This window comes from Cyanistes caeruleus, chromosome Z (assembly GCF_971803275.1).
Source record: "Cyanistes caeruleus chromosome Z, bCyaCae1.hap1.1, whole genome shotgun sequence".
NCBI classification, from domain to species: domain Eukaryota; kingdom Metazoa; phylum Chordata; class Aves; order Passeriformes; family Paridae; genus Cyanistes; species Cyanistes caeruleus.
In genome coordinates this window covers 52,776,371-52,802,924 of record NC_141732.1, presented here as the reverse complement: position 1 = coordinate 52,802,924, position 26,554 = coordinate 52,776,371, and the positions used below count along the sequence as shown (strand labels likewise).

General features: G+C 36.1%; 1 protein-coding gene across 11 annotated transcripts in view; it reads left to right on the top strand.

Annotated features, from left to right (window-relative positions):
* Window positions 1-26,554, top strand: part of KDM4C (lysine demethylase 4C) — a 253,824-nt gene that overhangs the window by 207,776 nt on the left and 19,494 nt on the right. For 6 of the 11 annotated variants that reach the window (XM_086867884.1, XM_086867882.1, XM_086867886.1 and 3 more), the window contains 2 exons: window positions 12,833-13,018; window positions 19,395-19,565. In XM_086867884.1, the coding sequence (XP_086724010.1) occupies window positions 12,833-13,018; window positions 19,395-19,565 (357 nt within the window). Of the gene's footprint in view, window positions 1-12,832; window positions 13,019-19,394; window positions 19,566-21,762; window positions 21,902-22,200; window positions 23,342-26,554 lie in introns of those variants that run through there. The other 5 variants (XR_015280377.1, XR_015280376.1, XR_015280378.1 and 2 more) reach the window with 2 other exon arrangements.

Below are 26,554 nucleotides of genomic sequence, written 5' to 3'. Positions count from 1 at the left end.
TAAAAATTGCCATTAAAATTAGATCTGTACTTAGGAGTTTGTTTCCCCGTGAATGAGTCCTGCATTAATGTAAATGTCTGTGATACAAATGCAGAAGATAAAAAAAACCCTATCCAGGTTGGACAGCTGGACCAGTGGACCAGGCTAGTACTTATTAATTTAGTGAAGTTCTGTTTGCAGTGGTAAATGGTTTATGCTTTTTGGGAAAGAAAAGTGTGCAGCCAGATGGCAAAGATGCAAAAAAGGTTTTTTTTAAATTGAATAAAATAGTTTGCATGCTAAGTGAGTCCCCTAAGACCAAAAGAATGAGTCAGTAAACACAGTGAACAGGTAAGTAGCTTATAAAAATTTTCTTTCCGTAATGCAGTCTTAGTGGACTTTCCATTGCAGTGGAAGAGAGACCAGCTTGCCCTTCAGTAACAGTCATTTCTAAATGCTCACACTAAACAAATCAATTCCATGACCATCAAGAATATGAAGTATTTCTCAGAGCAGGAAATTGTAAAATAAAAAGCATTGAAGATAAAGATATGAGGAAAAGTCTAACTTCCTCCAAACCTAATCACTGCATCTGAAGTGCTAGTTAAAGGACAAGACATACTGAATAAATTACAAATACAAACATTAGATTTACATTTTTCTATATGAAACAAAATTTGAGTTGTGTAAAGGAAATAGCAGTACAAAGTCTAATCCCATGTTATCCATAGGTGGTATCCCTGTTGGAATTAACCAAGGCACACATTCCTTTTCCTTCCGGTTCTCTTTGAACTGCATTGTTTCACTTTTCTACTTACTTTCAGAATGAGAAATAATTTGAATGATTTGATACATTCAAATAAATAGAATTCAAAACCTCTTTCTATGAGGAATTAGAACTGATACTGTTGAAACAGTCAGTAATCATAAACCTTTGTAATGTCTGTTCATTATTCTGATACAAAAAGAAGTCTGTGTTCTTACATAGATTTCTATGCACTTCATTATTTGTGGCAAGATTCCCTGTGAGCTTCTCACTGAAATTTCACATGTGCATATCAGGGATTTTTGATTCTCCTAGAGGTTTCATACAGTACTATGCTGCATTTCTAGGTATAACAGTAGAGTGGATCCAAATTCAACGCACTAGGAGGAAACTCATTTTTATTTGAATTCATCAGAATCATCATATTAGGAAGCATGGGAACATTAGTCTGTCCTTTAAGCCATTTCCCTTGTAATGTCTTGGGCTCCAATAGCATCCATGGCAATAAGACACTGTATTAAATAAATATATATTTAATCTATCATTAGATTATCTTGGATGTGTATGGCAGAGTTTCTGAAGCATGTTTGAAAAATATCTATAATCTGAATCTTTAGGACAAAACAATTTAAAATCTGGATGTGTTTGATGTAGTAATAAAATCCAATGTAGATTCTTGGAAAACTGTGGAAATAAAATCAAAACCAGTTAAAAACATCTGCTAGTTTGGCTAGTGTTAGGGTGAATATTTTCTAATGAATGAAAAATGCATTATGTGAGCAATTTAGCTTAACTGGTAATAATTTATATAAAAAGATGCTTTCTTTCCCCATTTCCTCCCTTTCCACCTTTCCCCTCTTTCTCATCACTTTATCCCCCTTCTACCTTTACCCTACTTTTATCCTCCTTCTACTTCTTTTCCTTACTTTCCTCCACCTTTTTACTCAGTTTTACCCCTGCCCTTCCCCCTTCCCCTTTCCCCCCCTTCTTCTCTCCCTCTGTCTCTCCTTCTCTCTATCTGCTTTTTTTTCTATAAACATGAAAAATTCTCCATTTCTTCCCATGTCTGAGCAAGATAAATGAACTAATTTAAAATATTTTCCATGCCTCATCTGTCCACTCCAGAAGCTGTCAATGAGCTTGGATTGGGAGCTTTCATGCCAGCAGTCTACAGTGAGCAGTTGTAATATTTTGAAATACGACTGTTGTTTCCATGGCAAACTTGGAACACTTTGCAACTATCCTGACATCCACATACTTTTAGGTTTATGCAAGAAGGATGATACTTTCTTAACCAAAGAAAGTATACAATATTTTCGTAACCAAAAGATCATTTGCTTACATGGCCACAATAAAGACATCACACTGTTATATTTTTTTAATCTCTTGAGGAAAGTAAAAGGAAAAAGATTGTAAGATTGATGGAGGGGGGAAAACCATTTTAAATATAATGCTTCTGCATTTTTTGCCAGTAATTATTTTAACCAGTAAGTATATTAACAATTAGTATGTTTCAGTCTAGAGAGAGCAATTGTTTGTCAGATTTTTATAATGGCTAAATACTCCAAGGCAAAACTCACCCTCTTCTGCATCTGATTCTTCTGAATATTTACTTACTGAAGTTAGTACAGAACTTAGAAATGAAGGAAACATTTAGAAATAGCCTTCTGTTTCTGAGATACAACCGATTCATTTTAGATTGCAGAATTTTTTAAAACTTCTTATACTTAATACATTTTAATACGTCTTAAAGAACATCATACATTTTCTGTACTGCCTTACAACTTTTGTCTATTAAAATTTTCTGGTTAGGTATAATGTTAACATCAACTCTGCTGAAAAACAGGTTTTGATGTTTGGCTGAAAACTTCAGAAATAATAATTTATTTGTGAGCTATTGAGTCCCTCGAGCTTTTTAGGACTGAAAAGTAGACTTACTGTGATGCCATGCATGTTAAACTTACGTGTGCATTGACCCCATTCTCAAGCAAAAAAACCCCAAACAAGAATGAAAAAAACCCACACCAAACAAAAAATACCCCATGCAGCTCTGACTCTGAAATAGCCCTCTATTCCATGCTTTGACTTATTTGGTTGTTTATATACTATTGTTAGTACTTGGAAATGGCACGACTCACATTTGCTCATTTTTCTGTAGGGATGACAGGTATTTCATGGCCAGTAACATAAGTATACTGAATGGTTTTACTTATCTTAATTTTCTAGTAGTGTATTCTGTCCACAGCAGCTTCATTTCAGCAAAGAACAACTTGACAAGCAGCTGTGGCTTCATTCAGTGTGCTTCACAAGCACAATATTTTCCTTCCCAGAGGCAAAGTGCATTCACCTACATAATTGGCCATGACCCCTTCTTACCCAGAGGACATATACTGAAGTCCATTCCTGTCTTCTAATCTTTTAAGATGCAAAGCAGCATGTTACTGTCATGCTAGTAGGTAGATGGAATTTTGATATGTGTGCTTTTATTGTCATCAGAGGTTTGTTTCTGTTTGAGCCTGACAAGATTCTTGTTTCTGAGCATTGAAACTTGTGTATCTTATTGTCCCTTCAGTAGTATTGGGTTTTTTTGGAGTCTGTATGGAAATATATTTTAGTTTACGAATATTACCATGCTGACTTGCCATTTTCAAAAGGATAATTTATTAGATGGTGGTGCCTTTAGTTTGATAAAAACTGTCTTTGCATTTCTTCATTTCATAAATTGTTTTTGGGATATTGCCAAGAATATGATCCTTTCAATGCTGCATTTTGGTGGTATACTATTAATTGCTGTCTTATTAGAATAGCAAATTTCTGTATGTTTGTATGTGTTAATATGAAGTACCATAATGCAATTACTCAAAAATAAACTATCTAGAAACTGTGCTGAATTCTGTACTATGTATAAATAATGTTTATAACTCAGAGCAATACTTTGCATTAAACGGCAACTCATGAAGAACTGGAGCCTGAAATGGCCATACAGGTTCTTAAAGTTCTCTATTTTTGTCTGTTAAAGTCTCTTCAGAGTTGGCAAATTCTAGATGTCTTCTCTAATTCTATTTTATGGGAATCTGTCTCTATTGAAATTGAGTAATACAAAGTCTGCCACTGGAATTTAGATTGATTGGATTTGCAGGAAAATCAGTGGGGATCATAATGGAGAAGTTAAATGTGAATTAGCAGTGTGCCCTTGCAGCAGGGGACAAACTGCATCCGGGGCATGATTTGTAAGAGTAATACCTGTAATACCTGGCAGGCTCAGGGTATTGATCCATCCTTCCCTTTTATTTGACTTTTGTTAAGACAGCACCTGGTCTGCCTTTTATGGACATATGGGAGCAAGTCCATTGAATGGTCACTGAAATGGTCAGGTTTGGAGCACAGAACGTGTACAGAGGGACTAAAGAAACTGGGTCTGCTCAACCTAGAAAAGAGACATCTTTTTGCAATTATTTCACTGCTATTTATACTGAGGTAATCAGATGCTACAGGCAAGAAGGAGAGGGATGCTTGCTGGAGGTGCATGGTGGTAGCTTGAGAGGCAAAGAACAAAAATCAGAACATGGTGAATTCCAGTGTTGTGAAAAGAGTGTTTTACTATGAAAGCTAATAGTTGAGCACTTGAACGGATGCTCAGCAAGGTTGAGGGTGGTTGTCTTTGTAGATGTTCAAAAGTCAGCTGGATGGGGCCTTATGCTACCTGATTTAGGTCTGCCTTGTAAGTGTTGGTTTACATGAGCTCTGGAGGTCCTCACCAACCTCCGTTATTCTTTGGAACAGTTTTGCCCTTGTTTTACCCAGTTTTGCCGCTGCTGTGAACTGTGTGACTGAATGACTGGAGTGCAGAAAAGAACCTGGTCTTGACCGTTGCCTTAAGTTCCAGTAATGCCTGTAGGAATCAGCTAGAAAAAGTGGAGTTACAGTATAATAATGGGATGCTTGGAGGCTGCAGCAGTGAGGCAGTGATATGATGCCTCATCACCTTTTCAGCCTAAATGGCATTTCACAGCTTGTCAGATATTTTAGCCTTTGTGTAAATGGCAAATCTATTCAAACTGGTCTATGCAAATCAGAAGGAGAATTTTAGTAAAAGGGCTTTCTTCCTGAAGATTTTTTCTTCAGGGGAGGAGATTCTTTCCAACCTCCTGTATTAATCTTCTTGAAACTTTGCCCTTCCAATACTAGAATCAATCATTTCTTGTTCATTTCAGGATGCCTGAAAGATACACTGAATACAGGCTTCTAAAAAGAAGAGGTCTTTTTAAGCCTGTGTGTTTGTTATAGTACAAACTGGAGGATAAAAGGTGAAAATTTTGGGGAAAAAAAGCCCTGCAAGGCCTGTAACATTTCAAACATACAGGGAAAGAAACACTGTCTGGAAAAAAAGATTTGTTTTGTCTCTGATAAAAATGCACGTAAAAAAATACATGAATATGTAAAAACTACAGTTAAGATAAAATCTTGAGAGTCTCCTTATGATGTTTGGGCTCACAGTCACATATTATTTCTGAAAGCAGATGAAGTGGGTAGAAGAAGACTTAGGATGAATAAATTCTCAGTATCACCTGATATAAATTAATCTGGAAGAAAGAGGCATTTATTCTTGTGTTCAGTGAATATGTGCTAGCAGAATATTCCCTATGTATGTAGGGATTCTTCTTTTTAAAGAAGGTGTTGATGATTGAATGTTTTCCTTTTAGTACTTGTAAATAAAATTGAGGTAGTAAAATTGAGATAGTAGAGATATGTTTATATGTAATTTTTACCAGTAGATCTCTATGGTGGGATTAGAGACATCTTGAGTACTTTCAGAGTATCTCTGACAGTATAGACTGTTAATTTTGCTGCTCTAGCCTGAAAAAAGGTGGGGACTTAATGGCACTGCTTGGTGCGGAATGTTGTTCTGAAGTTGAGAACTTCAAGAATACTTAAAATAAACTTACAGCAATTTATTTCTCAAGATATGACATAGGCGTAGATATGGTGATAGTGCCACCACAGCTGAAGCTCTAACAGGGCATTTTGTTTCTTACCTTTTGCCTCACAATGCTTGTTTTACTAGTTACTGAGACTACTGTGCATTGTACCACAGAAGCCCAATCCCTTTCATGTACTTTGAAAATAAGTACTTCTTCACCAAGTGTTTTGTTTTCTTTGATTCTTTTTCTTTCTCTTTTAACCTACCATTTAACGACTCTTTCATTACAATCACACAATCCATGCTTCAGGAGAAATGAGATTTTTCTTAACTCTGCACTATATTTTTGTCTTTCCTATTAGTACATTAACAGTTTGATTTAAATAATTGATGGATATTGTATTTATGTGATTTTGGCAAATCCTGATAGTTTTTTATCAGCTGTTAAAATTGTATTTTAAATCAATATGTTTGTATGGCACGATTTCAATATCTTTTTCATGTTTAATTCAAAATGAAACAACTTACAAGTTCATTCATTGAGAGTAGACCCAAAACTACATTATCACAGAGTTCTTAAAGAGTACTATTACTGTCTGTAATTGCTACTGATGCATAAGTGTTACGTTTACTTTTCTGCTGAAATTTACAACTAAAAGAATTTTGCCGACATCTAGATAATGTCTGCCATTTTTAATTTGCCATAGCCCTATACTATAGACAGACTTACTGAATAGTAAGAAATCACAGATAGTTTTCTGGAAGTACTAGGGCTTTTTCCCCTGAGGTACCAGTTACTACATCTGAAATACCAGAGGGATGCAAAATAATCTCTTGGTACTTTCTCTAACAACATTTCTAGTTAATTTTATATAATTGCCTGAACATGCTGAACAATGAAGTAGAATGTGTCATCTAACAAACTCTTTCTTCACGTGTTTGGATGCTGTCAGTTTCATAGCTCAAATACTCATTTTGTTTTAAATGAATCAGGAATAAAAGGAAACAAAAATGTAAAAACAGTAATGAGTTTGTTTCCATAGAAACATACCATGCTCTCTGCCAAAATTAAGTGCTGACTTTGTATTCTAAAAGATGGTTGTGCAGACAACATGTGCTCACTGATCTGCAGATAATGTGTCAAATGTCTTCATAGTATGCATCTTCTGACTGTGTTATGCATTGTTAACAAATCTTTGTGCCAGTAACTTGCTGCCAACCCTTGCTGTAATCTTTGTCACTTTTATTCCATGTTCTGGCTTCGGAATAGAAAAGGAAAAATTAGTTTCACTGTGCATTTTATACTGTAAGTCTCAGGTTATAACAGCTGATAAGCTTGTGAACCTCCCTCTGCCAATATTCTCTGTAAAATCTTTGCTCTATTAAAAATATATTTGTATCTGTGGGTACTATTTCTTACAGTAGGACTGACTTTTCATATCTAGGGTGTGGTCATACATAATAACAATACTGTTTGTCTGGTAATGTAAGTTCTGAAGCAAAGTAAGTTCATTTCAAAATGAAGATACGATAAAGCACACATTATAGAAAAAAGAGGTTATTTTTCATTCATTTTCCTGATTTTAATGCGGTCTCTGTCTTAGTATTTCAAATTATATACAGAAGGCAAAGAACTGGCAAATATATAAAAGAGGGTGAGACTGTGTACATCAGTTACTAACCATCTGCAGAAGCAGAACTCTTCTGGGATTTCAGTAATATTTTTAGTAATATTTAGAAATCTAGTAATTTTTAGAGACTCTCTTGAAATAGCTTCTTTTTGTAGCATTTCATGCTTTACTACAGTGATCTCCTTCACTTAAGTAATTGTGATTTCCAAGATAGAGAAATCATTTTGGAAAGAAATCAATACTCAAAATTGTTTCCTAAAATCCATCCCTGGCTTTTTGCTGCGACCTCAGCTTCTGGTTATTTTCATAAATCCTTTCATCAGAAAACACTGCTACTGTGATTAATTCATGATCCTTTTAGGGACTGGAATATTATTTGCAAATACCACTCATTTTGAGGGAAGCAGTTTCTAAATCTTTAAATAAGGATGCATAAGAATTATTATTGAAGTTACCAGTGGGCTGTCTTTTGCAAAATGCTGACATCCTGTTTCCTCAAACTTGTTTTTTAAAATCCATTCTGTTTATAGATTTGCAGACTATTAACATTAAAGAGTTATTCTGTGATGATGAAATTAATTTGCAGCAGAGTATTTTTCTTTTGGGGGGCAGAAAGAGGTCATTTCACAATCTAGAAAATTGCAGGACATATTTTTGTCCTATATTCTTAATCTCCAGTTATATAAACGATTTTATTTATTCTCCAATTCATTTTGCATCTGGATCTCTGATAAAGATTGATCCTCAGCTATTTTCCCCCCAGTCTCTGCTTTGCACTAATATCTAGCAATCATTAAATCAAAATGACATTCTTCCTAGCTGTCTAGAATTGCTCGAGCTGGTAGGAACAGCTGTAGTTTCAAGCTACTGAAAAACTGTCATTTGGGCATTGAATTAGCATTATTGTATTTTACAAAACGTGTTCATGGTATGTCAGGTTTGTTCGTTTCCCAAGTCACAAGCTTATGTACCTATATACAAGGTTTGCCCTGACAGAGAGGTGTTTCGACTATTTATTTTGCAGGAATAGTTTGGGATTGGTTCTGTTCTGTACAAATCCTTCATTTTACAAACTTTCAAAAGTAAGACTTCAGGAAGAGTCAGGGGAGACTGAAACCTCAATCTTCACAGCCTTCTCTTGAGATTCTGATGCCTTTTTCCTTTGGTCACTTTCAGTGAGGTTGTTTCAATTTTTTTACTTTTTATACATTTGCATCATCCTCTCTTTTTTTTTCATGTATCACCACACTATAATAAATAATATTAACATAGGAAAAAAAGTAGAAAAAAACCCTCATATGTTGTAAAACCCCAAGTGAGAGGATGAGATATATATTTTTTTTCACAAACCAGGGAGGGGAAGAATTGCCAGTATGGGCCAGACACAGCACAATTCAGTTTAGTACTTATAGCTAACACACAATTTGGTATGTAGTTCAGCTCATGTTCCAAACATCTATGCAAAACAGATTTTTTATAGCTTGCTCAGCTTTTATTTTATGTGATCTGATTTTATTTCTCAATTAAAGTGGATTGACTATTCAATGTATAGTTTCAAATATGAAGGGGCCTTTTCTCCTTTTCATACGTCTGAATGGGGCCATGTTGCCTGATACAGTTATGCAAGTTGTAGTTTGCTTGAACAGTGGACTTCTATGTGTACTTTTCAAAATTCATGCCTCAGTTTGAGTCATTGTAAAGCTGGGATACATCTGCATCATCCTTCTCAGTGTCATACTTGTACAAAGGACACAGCATCTTACATAAAATAAGAAACTTACTTCTTCATTTGTAAATCTTGTGTGTTGTCCTGCATTCTTGAAAGAATGGCTTTCATAGTTTTTCTGGTATTCCTTAAGCACAGAGAGAAATAGGGAAGTTTTTCTTTTCCTGCAGTACAGTAATATTTTTCCACCTGTTCGTATCCATGATGTAATCCTTTTGATACCTGAAGAGTGTATAAAAAATGAATGTGGGTTTGGAGTTAACAATTACTCTCTTTGTATTTGGCAGTGAGATGGATTTATTGCGTGGTAAAAATGGGAAATTTTTCACTTTCATCATCGAAACTTAGACCTGCATTCACAGAAATACCTATGACCAAGCAATCTTCCTTTTATATAAATTTGAAGCAACTTTACCATTCATCAAAATTACACTAGTTTTACACCAACATGACTGAAATAAAAATATAGTCAATAGTAATTGGACGGCTGGTTTTTTAATAATTATTTCAGTACTTTCAAGTTGAAACTGTGAAAAGCATTGTGAGAAATGTTTTCTCATACCATACCACTTTGTCAGACCTGTCTCATTAAGTTAACCTGTGCTGGAAGAGAGCAGTCAAGTAAGCCTCTCTTACAGTGGGGGATGAAGTTTTCTGATTTCTGAGGATTTGGCCATGCCATTTAATTTGTCACATTTTCAGTTTCCTTGACTACATTTCCAGCTTCCCTTTCAGCATTTCTTGCTGCTTTGATGTTGCTTTTATTTTTCTCAGCTTTTTTATTTTTGTAAGGTAATAAACCTTAAAATACTAATTTAAAAGAACAATTCTACATATATAGAGATGTAAATTCATCTTTTTTCTGAACTTTACTCACACAGTGTAGTTTTAGATTTTTGCATCTCCCAAGGTTTTATAATACTTTGGTAAGATATAGGTGAAACTTACAACCACATTGTAATGTTTACATATTTGATCCCTTGTGCGTGTGCAGCCAACAATTTAAGGGGGACCAACATTTCCTGCTGTAACATTACAATTTCTTCAGTTAATGCTAGTTAAGCTGTACGTTACTTTATTCCTTTTCCTCATTCTCTGCATTTTGCGTTTTTGGGGTGTTTATTTCAGAACACATGTGGGATTTTTTTGGGTGTAGTCTTGGTTCTGGGGTTTTTTGTTTGGGTTTTAGGTTGGTTGTTTTTCCTTTGTTTTCAGATTTTTTTTAGTACTTAAAAGTGGTCTTTCTTCTTCCATTAATCTGATTGTTGAGTTTGTGTATACCTGTATGAAAAAGCATTCAAGTGGAGCTCTGTTATTTATGTGAACTCAATATCTAGATATTATGTTGCGGCTGGGTCCTGGAGGCTTGTCCTACCCCCAGCTTCTGCTAGCATCAGCCTAGATAGATGTCCCGGTGGGGAGATGCCATCCAGGGTTTCCAGGCAGTCTCCAGACGGGGGTAACCCTTTGGAGCACGGGCAAAGGCTTTGGGTGATCAGCTCTTTTAGCAGTGATTTCTGCTCTGTGATCAGCTCTGTTCAGCCCAGCCAGCTCCGTTCTGGGGTTACCCCTGCCGATGCAGACAAGAGACGGGAACACCATGTATCGTTCCACGGAGAGTCTTTAATGCAGGCTGCAGTGAAGGGGGCCAGGGATGGTCTAACCACTGAGCTGGGCAAAAGCTGGGTTTTTATAGGGAAGGAGAGAATTGGGAAGGGGAGCAATAGTCTGGGATAAGATGACCAATAGTTAACAGGGAGATAACATGGGGGGCAGAAGCAGGAAGGCATCCACAGCTGAGTCACCATGACTAGGCAGTTTTGTCTTATCTTAGGGGGCAGATCTCCAGGGAGGAGGCCTGTCCTCCCTGTAGGGCTTCCTCCACAATATTACACATAGTAGATTTCAATTGTATTTCCTATCTGGAATTTCCACTTAGTCGGTTCTGACTATGTATATATAAAATTTAGATCTCATGTGCATGAAAGAAATGCACCACAAGATAATCAGCATATGAGCAAAGTGTCTGAAGCATTTCTTTTGATGGCAAAATCATCTTTACCTCTTACTAGTTTTTTAAGCCTAATGGTGCTACAGTAGAGTGAGCTGAATTTGAGTCATTTTAGTGAATGATAGCTAAATTTTTTTCCTAAGTTCAGATGCTAGGCCCTACTCTTTAATTTCTGCTTGTTCAAAGCTATACAGGCAGTTTTCTTTCTAGGGGTGAACATGAAGGTGGGACTTGAAGAGTATTTCACATTCAGGGTAGTTACAGGAGCTACGACCAGTGAGCTTGACAGGACTAGCCTTTACCAGAAGTATTACTTCTGTCACAGACTGCATGCCAGAAGCCACTGAAGCAATTTAAGTGCTAAATTATACAATAAAATTTCTTCCAGTTTTATGCAGAATTTGAAAATCAAGAAGCAATGGAGAACAAAGTTCCTTGGTCACCTCTGAATAAGAATTAGATGTGAGTTAACAGTAAACACTTAAAGTTACTAATCATGCAGGAAAAACACATCAAAATTGTTTTTACTTGTGTTCTCAATATAGGCAAATGAGTGTGTTTAACAAACTGGTGGGCAGCAAATTTAGAGGAAATTAAAGTAAGCAATATATTCCAAGAGTGTTTTATTGAATTGTTTTGTGTCATTGCATAAAATCTGTTTATAATAACTGAGATAATTTTGTGATAATCAATAAAATTTGCATGTTTAGTAGCCATGATAAGAGCTGTCAGAGGATAATTCTCATATGTGATATAAAACAGTTGTCCACAGAAGTTACTGAAATAATTATTCTATATGGTGTGCTTGTTAATGCCTTATTAGTGGCAAGGTTCAGTTCATGTTGTGTTTGTCTTTTTTAGTATATTAGAACTTATTCCCCAGACATAGTTGACCTAGCTTATAACACTTTGTCGTCTTTTCCTATTGGCTCATTACTTGTGTCACTTACAAAATAGTGACATTATTTTGATGTGGTCTTCATTTTGGCAAAAGGGAAAAAAACCAATGTGCCTTGATACCACTAAGGCTGTTAACATGACATTGAGTATATGACATGAGGAAATACAACCTACTGTATTGACATTATATTAAATACTCAACCAATGAAAACCAGGCTGAAAAAAAAATTGTCTTAGGAACAGCCTTCAGCTGTCGAACTATGCAAAGGCTTGAAATAAAGATAATGTCTCTAACTTAGAGGAAATTTTTCCACTGTAACAAGCTGTCTGAGGATGTTGTAGAAAATGTTTCCTGAATGTGTTAAATTAGCCATTTCACAAAGTCTGTCTGCATATATATCTAGTCCAGCTTCATAGCAGGGAACTAAATTAAATGATGTATGAAGTCCTATTTAGCCTGACATTTCAGTTGGGCCTATTCTCTTTATTTTTGAGTCTTGCTGTTGTTTCTTGTCAAATCATGTAGATGGTTTTTGATGTACCAATTTTAGAAGAGTAGGTTAATTTTCAGAGTATGGAATTTAAAATTAAACTTTAAAATATCTATCTATCTATCTATCTGTCTATCTATCTATCTATCTATCTATCTATTGTTTTCTTGCTATAGCATTGGACTAGATTGTCTTCACAATTTATATGAAAAGGCAAAAATGCTATGTATTAATTATATTACTTAGTTGCCTTGTAATTCATAAATGCTGTTCTTTTTGCTGTGCATACTGTAAGGTGAAAAATGTAATAATTGGATCACAAGTAACTTTTCTGTCTTTGAGTTACTTGCAGGAACCATTTAAGTTGGAGTAATACAGAAAATATTCTGCTTATTTTGTTCCTACAGAAATGTATCTTCTGTAGGCAGAGAGTTAAGAAAATCTCTGGTGCCTGCATTCAGTGTTCATATGGACGCTGCCCAGCATCCTTCCATGTTACCTGTGCCCATGCTGCAGGAGTGCTGATGGAACCTGACGACTGGCCATATGTTGTCTACATCACATGTTTCAGGCACAAGATCAACCAAAATGTGGTAAGGAATATGTTTTCTTATTTGTTAAAAAAATGGAGTTGCAGAATTAAAGTATATAAAGAGAAAATGGAAGAAAGGATCCACTCTATGTATTATCATAGTTCCGTCTATCATATTTTTATGTATAGCACTCTTTTATAGCTTGAAAGTTTTTCATTATGCTGTTACCTGGGAGAAGTGATACCTGATATGCCTAACACGTTTTTTAATTTAAAGTCCTTGTTGAGTATATTGTTTTGACAGCCAGAACAAATCTCTGAGTTCTCTGTTTTGTTAACCTGAAGTGTATTATAAATACCCAGATCACAATTTCCTGCAAATACTCACAGATCATGTGAGATAATGGATGTGGTGTATATGTAAAATCTTCATTCTGCAGCCAAAGAGTCTCTTGAAAATATCCAATTTATAATTATTTTGTCATCTGGCAAAGTAACATTGGCGTGCCATGAAAATTCATTTTATTACTGCCTTTTTATTTTTATTCTGTGCTGAGGAGGGCCCTTTAATTTTAGATGAGACACAATGAAGAATTTAATGTCTTTTACTTGAATAAACGGTTACTATCTCAGTTAAGAGAGAACTTTTGCTATTCATCTTGGGCTTTTAAAGCTGTATTTTGTTTCCTAGCAAACCAGAAGGACTTAACATAGTCTTATTAAGGAAAGAGCTTGCTTGGTCAGTCAAGTTGCAATTTTTTTTTCTCCCTTATGCATTAAGAATGGAAGACATAAACCCAGGTAATGTCTGTATTATATATGTTGTTCTTTTAAGAGCTTGTCAATGAATCCTTGGTCTTAATGATAAGACTTATCAAGTCTGCTGAAGAGTAGGATTTTCTTCCAAGTGTACTAAATTACAATGCTTCCCAACTAATCAGTTCTGAGTGTTCAATCTGCAGGTGATTTTTAAAAAGGGAGACATACTGTTTATCCCTGTTTAAAATTTCCATAGAGTTGTTAAGGTTTAAAATATTTCTGTTTTCCAAAAATGAATGAACACATTAAACCAGTACACTTTATGTGGTTTTGATTTCTTCATACCTTTTCCAAGAAAATGAATTTAGTTTGAAAAACAAACAAACTTCTGTCGGTACAAGCAACTTAAGATATTCTCCTTGGGGTTTTTTGAAAACATTGGTTGAATATTAATGGATTAAATTCATGGCCAGTAAGAACAGGGCAAACATTTCCCAAATGTTTTCTAGTATCTTTTTGGGACAAATCTTTATAATATAGGTAGTGGGATTTTCCTCAGTCCCATAAATTCCCTGCTTTCTTAGTGATTTTCTTGACCTATATTAAGTAGTAGAGAAGAAAGGAAACCCTATCAACATCAAAAAGCCAGGATTTTGTGCGGCTATTGTTTAAGAGATTGTGTTAATGACATGGAAAGTGTCTTGGAATGAGACTATTACATCCTTTCCTGAAACTCAGCACTAACTTTTTTGAAAAGATTCACTGTTACGACCTTTTTTTTCCCCTCCATGGATCAGCTAAAAGTTAGATTTGCAGAAGAGAGATTAAAGTTACGCTTTTGGTGTTTTCAATTGGGCCAAAATTTGGAAAGAATAGATACTTTGTTAAAGAATGTTTCTGTGTAAAAGTATTAGCTTACTCTTGAGACAAAGGAGATTACCATATGTTTTTAAATGCTTGGTTTTATACTCTGTCTTTTGGATAATTAATCTAATCACATCTTTAAGCCTTCGGAAGTTTTCTCACCATTGGTTTTCTTGTTATGCTTTTCTTAGCTATTAGCTATTCCTTCATGCAGAAATAACATTGCTCTTCACCATTAGGCATAGCAATGTATCTTACTTCTAATCAACTTTTTTTTTTTTTTCCTGTTGTTTTAGTTTCCTTGCTTAGAAGCAGAACAGGGAATCATGCAGACTGTAATATTGTACTCACTTAGCAAATTTTTACAGGAGTCAAATAGATTATCTTGTCAGTATGAAAAAAAATCTCTTCTGGTATTTAACAGGAAACATTGTTCATAAAGCAAGGACACTATTATTTCTCCTAGTTTCAAGAAAAAACATAAAATTCTCTGATTTTTCATTAATACAGAAATACTGTATCTAAATGCTGAGTGACTACTGACTTGGTGTTTGCTGCTTTCTTCAAGTTTAAAAAAAAAAATTCAAAACCAAATAACTCAACAGTCAAAGAATGACTTCTGAGCATTAGGAAAAATTGTGACACCTATAATTGTGAACCTATAGTGGTATTTTAATCACTGTAATGTAAATCAGTGAGGGCGCTCAACAAAAAATGCCTACCCAAACAGATCACTGTGTATTATTACTATTATTCATGTATCTCTTAACCCCAGTCAAGAGCCTATTGTAGTGATGAAGTACAATGTGCATCCAACTTACTTATGCCTGTGGACACAAGAAGAATTTTTCAACATACTTTCATAAGTCTTTTTCACTGGGGATCAGGTTCTGTATTGTCTTCAGTATTTTAGAGTGCCTTTTTGATGTCAGTCATTGAAAACTCTGGCGGGGTCTTCTGAAGAAAAATCATCAAAGAGAAAATCAAAAGGGAAAGCAATAATCCTTTAATTCATCTGGTGCTGCCAAATGAAGTAAATACAGAAATACTATGAACTGGAGTTTTTAAATGTTGATACGACTTTTCAAAAATATGTTTCCATGTTCATGGACTCAAAACTAAGCCTCTGAAGGTATAGCTTTAGAAATAACACAAGAATTTTCTAGCAGAACAATTTTTCTATATAGGTTCTATTTTGGGTTATTGCTGTCATTGCATATGTTATTTTTTATGTAAATTGGACTGCCAATATGCAATGAAGGCTCTGTGATTTGCTACTTACATGTTGTGGTTTGGGGTTTTTTTTCCCTTTTTTCTCCTTGACTGTGCTTGTCTCTGGGCATGAAACATACCCCTCACACATCTTTGTCATCAAAACTATAAGAACACATGGAAGTACAGTTGAGAATAGATGCTGCAGATGGATTTGTTTTGATTAAAAGAACTCATTCACACAAAAAACTGAGGAAAAGGAGTTGTATGCAACTATTATAACAGAAAAAAACCCAGCCCCAAAAGATCCATATAAGCCTGGTGGATCAGAGAAAGCCAGCTGGAGACAAACCTGTACTCACAGCTATTTCCTTTGGAAATGGAGATTAGAAGGGGCTATCTAGACAGCCCCAGTAACTTTGAAAGAATAATGATCTTCTTGGAGCTACTTCAAATTACCTTCTACTTTTATCAGCCCGTTCTGAAACACTGTACCACACAAGGGAATGAAGGGATGGTGTCCAATGGAAGCTGTAGATCCTTTTTCTGTTGAATACCTTAGTGATAGAGTGTCATTGTTTGCCACTGTCTGCTAACTACTGCCAGCCCCCAAACATCTCAGAAAGATTAAGATACGCTTTCAGAAGGAGGTGTTATTCAAAAATCATGAGCTGAATTATTTTAGAAACATCATGTATAATATGCTGAAATTTGAATTCAGAGGAGTAAACAACAACATGAGTTTTAAGCTCCTGTATGGAATAAGTCTCAGATCTTTTAGGATCCCCTATTAAAAATTGTAGCTTGAGAAATTTTCTGGATATTTAGATGTATATCAGAAACCTACTTCATGATAGATAGCTATTATGAATTCATATCCACGTAGTTTATGTATTTAAGGTTTTTGCTTTCTGCCATACAGAAAATGAAGGCGAAAGTAATTTTTGCTTTTATCTTTTTGAAGTTTGCACACAGAAATGGTGATTTTCTTTCTTTGTATTTGGTTGGTTTCTGTATTTCTGCCACTATCTTAGCTTATTCTTGGCTTTGGTACCATTAAAGAAAATCATGCTATTTAAACTACTGCTTTCTCAATAATCTGGTAACTACCACAGCTGTTTCTTAATCTGATAGACTCCCTTACATAATAGCTGTTATTTCTGGTCAAAAATGACATCAATAAATTCTTAACATCAATAAAGTCTTAAGATTTTCTGTCAGGAAATGTTTTCTGGGACATGCAATCGGTTACAGAGTGTACTTGTGAAATAAATTAGGAATCCTATGAAGATAAAAAATAACCTCCTTGAGCTAGAATGCACTTCTGTGTTTTATTACTTTTTCTAATGAGAAATGGCACTCCTTCTCTGAAAATGTTATCATTAAATGAATCTGTAATGTCTCTTAAAATATTATAATTTGCCCTCCATCTTCTCTGAAGAGTTACATCTTCTTTTAAAGAAGAGTTAGACCTTTTAATAGTGCAATATCTTCTTGGGTTTCTGTAATATAGATTATATACTATACTATAGTGTATATGTATATATATATGTGTCTGTGTGTATGTGTTTACATATAGTGTATATGTATACACATACATATATGCTTAGTATATATATGTATGCTATGTATATACTATATATATACACACATAGTATAATTTCTACTATCTCATAGAAATAAATCAATTAGTTTACATCTGCTCCACCTCTGCCTCCACCAAAAGCTGGATAAAATAAAAAAAATAGATAAATTAACATGTATTTTTACATATGTTTCAAGATCAGATAAAACATGCTTATGGACATTTTATTGCTCCTATGATAATATCAGTCAATTGTATTTATGTAGTTAATTTTTATACTTAGTCTACCTATAGATAGTTAAAATAAAGAAGAAACAATTTTGTTATACATTTAATGGTTAAATAATTTGTGATTGTGCTTAGAATGTTATTTCTAGATATACTTTGAAAGGCTTTAGGAATATCATTGAGTTTTACTATCTGAGGTGCCCTCAACTAAATCCCACAAATGTCTGTGACAGGCAGAGCTCTGACACACAGAGATTTAGTGCACTGCCTATAAAAATGGCACAGAATATTTGTACTTGGTATGCCCTTAGTTTTCAGGAGCAGAGAGGTTTTAAAATTATAACTCCCATAAATAGGTCCAGGAAAGAAGCCCAATAGTGACAGGAAGTCAGCTCAAAATCAGAAGTCTTCACATTTATGGTGGGTTCTTACGCCAAAGCATTCACTTTACTGCTGGTATTTGAAATCTAAGTAAAAGAAATGATGCTATTCTTTATTTGCTTCAATTCTACTGATAAAAATCCTACAGCTGTAGGATTTACCAGATTTTCATAAGACAGTTTTAAGAGTATTATATTGACTGAAGAATTTACTGCCTTTGAAAGTTTCAAAAGCAGTGCTAGGAAATTTGATAATTACTTTAGTGTGGATTGTGTATTAAAATATTCTTGCACAGTTTATATAAACATTTCTAGTCTATATAAACATTTCATGTCCTTACATATTCCAGTGCACATGCATCTTACATAACTAGAAATGTTCAACTGTTCAGGTATAGCCAAACTCACAACAGCTTCCCTTTACATAAAAACAACAGACCTTTGTGAGATACTGAACAGTCAAGCTCATAAGAAAGAGGTGCCTTCTGTGTGTGGATGAGAAGATACTGAGTTTATATTTCCCGGTGGAGGAAGTTGCTTTTAAAGTGGAAGGTTCATGGGTATACAGTAGCTGTGAGCTGAGATGTAACATTTGTCTGCATGGTGTCAGCTTCTTAGTGATGCCTTCCTACAAAGTTCCATTGTTTTATGTTTATAGAATCCATCAAGTAGTTATTGATGTAGAAATTCTGCATAGTTTAACAACCCTGCTAGTCCTCTGATTGATATATTTAGCATGGGAGGATTAGAAGTGGAAAGTGAAAAAAAAAATATTGTTGCTGATATACTATGCAAGTAACTGATGAAGAGTAATCAGTGCTGTTTAAAGCTCTAAAGCAAAAGTTCTGCACAATTCAGTGCTGCTTGAAGCTTTAAAGCAAAAGTTCTGCACAATGTAGGTTAAAAAGTTCCTCAGATAGGGTGTTGCAGACAGCTCTTGCAAGAGCTTGATATGCATTTAATTATTGCATCTCACTGAGCAAAATTTCATTCTATTACACAGAATCATACAGAAATCCAGTACTTCAAAATCTCATCATTTAAAAAAAATCACAACCATACTTTTGGTTCATTGCATCTTATATCTTCAGGAAAATTCGACAAATTACTCTACAAACAAAATTACAGATTTTTCTAATTATATATTATTGATGTGATGCAGAATAGTTTTAAAGCATCAGTTGTAGAAATATGCATTGATTCTTCAGGTGTCATTTTTTTCCCACAAAGTGGAGAAATTCTGTATGTAAAAGAAATTATGTTAACATGATTGAATTAATTTAATTTGAAATTTTTTTCTTGAATGGCGAGCTGTTATCAACCCTGTTTTTATACACTGATACATTTTTATGAGTAAACTGGTATTTAAAATTTTTTTTTTCTTTCAAATTCTTCTTTTTTCTTTTAAGAGAGCTAAAGTATGTGGGAAAGCCATTACAGTTGGGCAGACAGTCATCACGAAACATAGAAATACACGATACTATAGTTGCAGAGTCATAGGAGTGACATCTCAGCTTTTCTATGAAGTCATGTTTGATGATGGCTCCTTCAGTCTGGATACTTTTCCTGAAGACATTGTAGTAAGTACTTTCTCCGATTCATTCTGGTTTGTTTTCTTGATTTTTGTTTTTTTGGGGGGGCTTTGTGGAATTTGATTGGTTTTCTTTTTTTAAATTAGAGAATTGGAACCTCTTGAACTACTTATGATCTTGAGGAAATAACATCTTAATGTTCAGTTCATGTTTGTTGCTTTAACTACTGAGAATTGTTATTTTCTAATGGGTTTCCAAATGTTGGTTGTTCTAGTTAGTCTTTGTCATTTGACCAAATTAATCAAGAGTAATCTTAGAAAATCTTTTATTAAATAAGAAATATGTATTTAATAAAGGATATGAAAGAGGGAATTCCATATATCCTTCTCTGTCACTTTGAGGTAACTTGTAAAAATTCCTTGGAAAATAGGAAACTTCTGCTGTAATTGAGGAATGGCTTTCAAGAATCTGTTCTAACAACTTATTTACTCTTCCTGATATTTAGATTGTGAGATAACATTATTAATGATAAAAATCATCCAGGAAAAGATATTAGTTTATCTATATATAGTGTAGTTTATTACATTTTCAAAAAGCAGCTGAGATTTTTATTTCCCTTATGCACTTAAATAAACTACTATGGTTCTATAACTTAAAGACCACATTGTGCACTTGGCACATATGAGCAAGATTTGCAATTCAAGAAAGATTCTGTTTCCCTCTACATTTGCAATTGTCTTCATTTTGGAAGACAGGTGTCTGCTAGGGAGGGCAGGAGCCTCCCTTGGCATGAAAATGTAGATTCCCTCTCTCTGAATTATTATAATTCTGAAATCAAGGGGCTCTCAGGCAGAGATCTGGGGATAGGAATAACAGCTCTTTACTGGTATAACCAGGCAAACAAACAACAATAACTACAGCATTAACAACAAAACAGAACCAGGCACCCCGTGACAGCTTTCTTGGCTGAGACGGGAAAGGATGGAGGAGAGGCTTTGCTTCACAAACCCCCTCGGGTGGGCAGTCCCGGTGCTCCTGCAGGGCTCTGAGGAACACTCAGCTGGAGCAGCAGGGATGAGCTGAGATCCTGGGCCGGTGGCTGAGGTGGATCAGCAGCTCTGAGGCGGTGGCTGGCACTGCCACACGTCCCAGCAGGACACAGAGTGCGAGGCCCCCCAGCAAAGAAGGAAGAAGGAGAAGAAGAAGCAACAGCTCTGTGTGGGTGATGGCAAATTCCCTTTTCCCAGCTGCATTGGCTCCAGCAAAAAGTGTCCCTCCCTGAAGCTGAAGAAGCCCACCAAACTGTCCCCACCCTCCCCTTTTCCTGCCCCCCTTCACCCCTGGGCCCAGCTGAACACTTTGTGTTTCTCAAGTACCCACCAAGTACCCGCTGTCAGGTGCCAGAGAATACTGGCTTTGCAGCTCAAGGGATACTACTCCTAGGAGCGCTCTGCATTTTTCTCCTGTGAAAAACTGAGCTCTTCTGCTTTCTGCAGACCTAATATTTTCCTGAAAGTAGCATTAACTAACAGATGTATCAGTGGAAAAGATACTGTTGTTCTTAGAAGCTTCTTAGTTATTGAAAAGTCTGGCATCTTTTGAAATTATGGTATTTGAAAGGATGCATTTCAGATCAGTGTTTGGGGATTGAGCTGTTTACCTCCCAGTGGTCTGAATAGAAGTCAGTCAGCAAATCTCTCTTACACATCTATGAAAATTTATCCTTTAATATGAAACACTGCAACAGTCTCCATTCGTGATCAAAGACATTCTGATTTAGGATTGTCAAGATACTAAGTAAATGTAGCTGTATTGTTATTAGAAACCCCTTTGGTAAATGCCTGCATCGAGGATATGGTAGGGCAAAGATCAGGAACTGCTTGTTGTCCTAGTGGTGGAGTCTGATCTGGAGCTAAGAATAAATGTAATCAGGTCTGGATATGCCTTAGTGCTTCTCAGATAATGGATGAACAACATATAATTGTTTGATGGAAACACTAAATGAATTCCACATTCCTTAGAGAAATCTAGTTGTGTTTTCATTAGATAATATACCTGCAGCAGTTACTGGAACTGAAAAAAAAGTGTTTTTTCTTCTTCTCAGGCTAAAACTTACTAATCCATGCAATGTGCGTATCAGGTGTTAGTGCTGCTGGGAGGACTTGTTCATCAAATCTGGTGTGAAAGCAGTGTTGCTGCCTGTTGAAAAACTTATTTTTCTAATCTGTTTTCGCTTTTCAACCAGCTCACAAAGATAGCAGGAGCTTTTTGCTCTTCCAGAATGTGCAGAATCCACTACATAATTTCAGCTCAGCTCACAATAGACCAGAATTCCAATGTTCAGACACAGTGGTTTATTTTTAAGGAGGAAAATAAGGAGCAGGGTAAGTTCAGTGTTGAAGCTTCATGAAACTGTTTACATTCTATAACAACCAAATCAGGGTATACATTATTCTCTTCTTGTATGTTTTTCTCTTGGTTTGTATTAGCATTTACTAAATATATGAGTTGGGGAGTTACTAAGTGTGTTAACTATAAACATATATTTAGAGTTTAAAGTTCAACATTATTTATTGCTTGGGTGTTATACCTGATTGCTTAGACTAATCACTCCTCACATACAGGTTTTAACCTATGAATTAGCTGTCTGATATGCTAACCAATCCATTTTCCTTCAACCCAGAAGGTGTAAGAGGTGTAAAGAAGTATATGGGTACAATCTTTTCCTGGAAGCAACAGCTGGACAAATTCCTCTTGTAATTTATGGGAAAACTACAGCAAGGGAGACAATACATATCTTAAAGGACATGAGGTGACAACTTTGGCAGTTTAATGATGCATGCATATAACTAGGGAGTGCATGTACTGCAGTCCCAAGTAACTGATACCAGCAGACACCATGTAAGTGTGCCACTTGCCCCTTCTTGAAGTATTAATGCTTCCTAACTTGTCAAACAGCCCCAAGAACAGTAGTGTTCTGACTAATAGGCCAGATGTCAGTTCATAGGTTATGCATAATTTTTCAGTTCTTTGGTATGATCATTTAGGGAGGGTATCCCCCTCAAAAAAATTCCTTTTTTTGGGTTGTTTTTGTTTTGATACCTAATGGCTGTGGCACTTTTGCATATCTTAGCATTTTGCTAGAAATGGTTACTCTTAGTATATAGCTAGATTTGTTTCTGTATGTATTATGGCTGCCAATATGCCTTATATACTATATATAGGATTTGGATGAAGTTATTCCCATGTTACCTTATTAAAATCACAGAAGAACAGGGAGGCTTTGCAGTATGCATGTTTGGGGGGAGATAGATACCACCCCATTATATTGATTGCAGGGAAGAAAATGTAATTGCAGAGTGAAGCATGCTTTGAGTCTGTCAGGAGGTCTGATTATAGAAGAGCCGAGTACACATCTCCTGAAATAGTAAACATCCTTCCAGGCACTTGCTCGATTAAGTGCCCTGGTCCTTCAGTGATGAGTTTACAGATATTTCTTTGATGTCATGGTTTCACCTTGTGTTATCAAAAAACCTAGGTGAACAAAAATGAGTGTAATTTCTGCCATGACACAACCACACTGTGTTTTAATTTACTTCTAAGTGTGTAAATGTTGGCGTTATCCATTGAGAAGGTAAAGCTGGTCTGTGGGTAGTTATGTTCACAACCCAAAATGAACTTTAATTACTAGAATCCATAAATGAAATAACATTGTTTTAACATGGTAGCTTATGGAGTGCTGCTGTAATTATTCCATCAGAGCATCTTAAGTGTTGATGAAATGAGATGTGTTTGGAAGAACATTCAGATTACAGCTGTCAAAAGAAGGAATGGGAAATTAATTTTTACAGAATCATATAGGTGAGAAAAGTAGTTTAAAATTATTGAGTTCAACCATTAACCTAATACTGCTGAGGCTATCACTAAACCATGCCCATAAGTGTCTGAGCCTCCTTTTCTCCAGGCTAAACATCCCCAGCTCCCTCAGCTACTCCTTGCAGGACTTGTGCTCCAGACTCTTCACCAGCTCCATTGCCCTTCTCTGGTCTCCCTCCAGCACCTCAATGACCTTCTTGGAGTGAGGGGCCCAAAACTGAACACACAATTCAAGGTGCTGCCTCACCAGTGCTGAGTACAGGGGAACAATCCCTGCCCTGCTCCTGGTGGCCACACTATTGCTGGTACAGGCCTGGATGACATTGACCTACAAACCTGGAATGCTGACTGGCACTGTTGTGACCCACAGGCAGGACCCAGCACTTGCTATGGTTGATACTCACACCACTGGCCTTGGCCCATGATCCAGCCTTTCCACATCTTTCTGCAGAGACTTTCTACCCTCCAACAGATCAACACTCCCACCCAGCTCGGTGTTATCTCTAAAATGACTGACTGTTCATTTGATCCTGTTGTCCAGATCATCAGTGAAATTATTCAACAGAACTGTCTCCAGTACTGAGCCCTGGGGAATGACCCGGGCTGGTCATTACATCTGGATTTAATTACATCCACTACCACTCTGAGCCCAGTCTTGCAGAAGATTTCTTACCCAGTGAACAGTGTGTCTGTCTAAACCATGGAAACCGCAGTTTCTCAAGGGGAATATTGTGTAAAATGCCATCAAAGGCTTTATGAAAGTCCAGGCAGACAACATATACAACCTTTTCCTTATCCACTAAGTCATCTTGTCACAGAAAGAGATCCTGTTGGTCAAGCAGCACCTGCTTTTCACAAACCCCTGCTGGCTGGGCCTCATCATTTCACTGTACTGCACATGTGGTTTGATGATCCGCTCCATGACTTTCCTTGGCACTGAGAGAAAGTGACTCTTTCCCTAGCACTCAGTCTGACAGGCCCGTAGTTCCTGAGTTCACATTTTGACCCACCTTGAAGATGGGTGTAACATTTGTCAACTTCCAAGTTAGCCTGAACTGCTGGTAAATGAGGCAATGTGGCTGAGCAAGCTTTTCCACCAGGTCCCTAAGTGGAGGGATTTCACCCAGTCCCATTGTGTGTGTCTAATTGGTGTAGCAGATTTCTGACCATTTCCTCTTGGATTGTGGGGTCTTCCTTCTTCTCCCTATCCATCTTCCAGCTCAAAGGACTGGTTCTCACAGAACAACTGGTTTTAAAGACTGAGGTGAAGGAAGCAGTTAAGTACCTCAGCCTTTTCCTCATACTTTGTCCACACCATGTCCACTATGTTTCCCCACAGCATCCCATTAAGGATGGAGGATCTTTTTAGCTTTACTTTACTTTTTGGCTTTAGCTTTACTTTCGGTGTGAATGTTTACCAAAATATTTTTCATTGTCTTTTATGGCAGTAGACAGATTACATTCTAGCTGCGCTTTGGCCCTTCTGATTTTCTCTCTGCATAACCTCATAACATCCTTGTAGTTCTCCTGAGCTGGCTGCCTCTTCTTGTTAAGGTGATAAACTCTCCTTTCTTTCCTGAGCTCCAGCTGGATCTCTCTGTTCAGAGATAATTTCAGTTCATTTTTGCATGCGTCATGTTGCTCCATCTGACATTTTCCTTGATTTTTTTTTTGTCTACCAGTTTTTTGTAAGTGGATGCCACCTTATGTTGAGGAAAAAATCAAGCATGAAGAAAGCTCCACCAAGCAGTGAATTTTTTAACATATCAACAGTGATACCTGAATCCTTAATAGAATTTTGTTGATAATTACTGCAAGTACCTTCCTTCAGCAGCACCCAAGAAAGTCTTCAGAAGAGAAAATGAGGAGATTAAAGTCTGTCTTTCTGTGTCTGTCAATACTTTAAATTTGCCACTGTCAGGAGAGGGAGGAACAGGGCTCTTGAGAACTCTGACAACCAAAGTACTTCACTGAAATTATTACAAAGGCTGCAGTTTCTTACTGTGTGCACCCAGATTTCACAGCACCTAAAATTGTTACCCCCTGCTTTCTTTGTTAAAATAAGAAAGGACAGGAAAAAAAAGCAGATTTTAGTTACTAGTATTTGAAAAAAAACCACCTGTCAATGTGACAGCAATGTAGTTTAAGAATCTGTTAATGAAATAAACCCCTAACAGTAACACACAACATTTTTCAGTGAGGGACTTCTTTTCAATCCTCTACTATCCCGGACAACTCATATCCTCTCTTCACATCCAACAAAATTATGAAATGAAAGTTTTGACATCCCACACTCTGTTGTATATGCACCCTACTGTATACACATATACTCTTATACCCTGTGTGTGTAAAGCTGCCAATTTTATGTGCTTTGATGATCATGGACTTACTGAGGTTTTGCATGATCCTTCCTGGCCTCTATATTTGGCAGGGGTTCGAAACTGCGAAGGCATTTATAACCTTAGTAATTACCTGAGACAAGGGGAACTAATTGGGGTAATTTACAGGTGAGGGAGTTAGGGTGAATACAGATTGTTCAAAGACAATCAGGTATTATTAGACAAATAAGAGACAGAACAGATTTACTTCATCCTCCTTTGAGATGCAGAACAAATGGGACAGTTTTTCAAAGATTAATTCCTCCAGGCCAGCAAAAGGGAATATTAGTAGAAACTATAATGTGCTCTTATTTTGGTGGGATTTTGCATGTGCAGATTAGAAAAGGTAGCTCACTTTTGAGAGCTGTGAGTGTCAGTGCTCAGGATGCAGTTTCAAGAACAAAATCTTACTTGATTTTAGGAACTTCTCAGTAATGACTTTGTCCATGACTACTGACTTCCACTGGTGCAGGGTGTATGTGTCTGCAGATGTGATACTCAGTCACCTTCTCAGTATCTGTTATGTTCATAAATTTGCCTCTGCTTTTGAAAAACCATACTTCTTGAACAGTACGCATTTGGAAGTATTGGGCTAGCATGTTAATTTTGAGAGTCCATTTAATGTCCACCTGTATCTAAAAAAACAGTTTTGATTCTAGCCCTAGTAATATGGGCTGTGTTCTTGTAACAATCTGTCTTACAAAGAAGACATATGCTATTTTTCTTGTATCAACCTTATTTGGCATTATAAATTACTAAACTCCTGACTAGTTTCCAGCATTT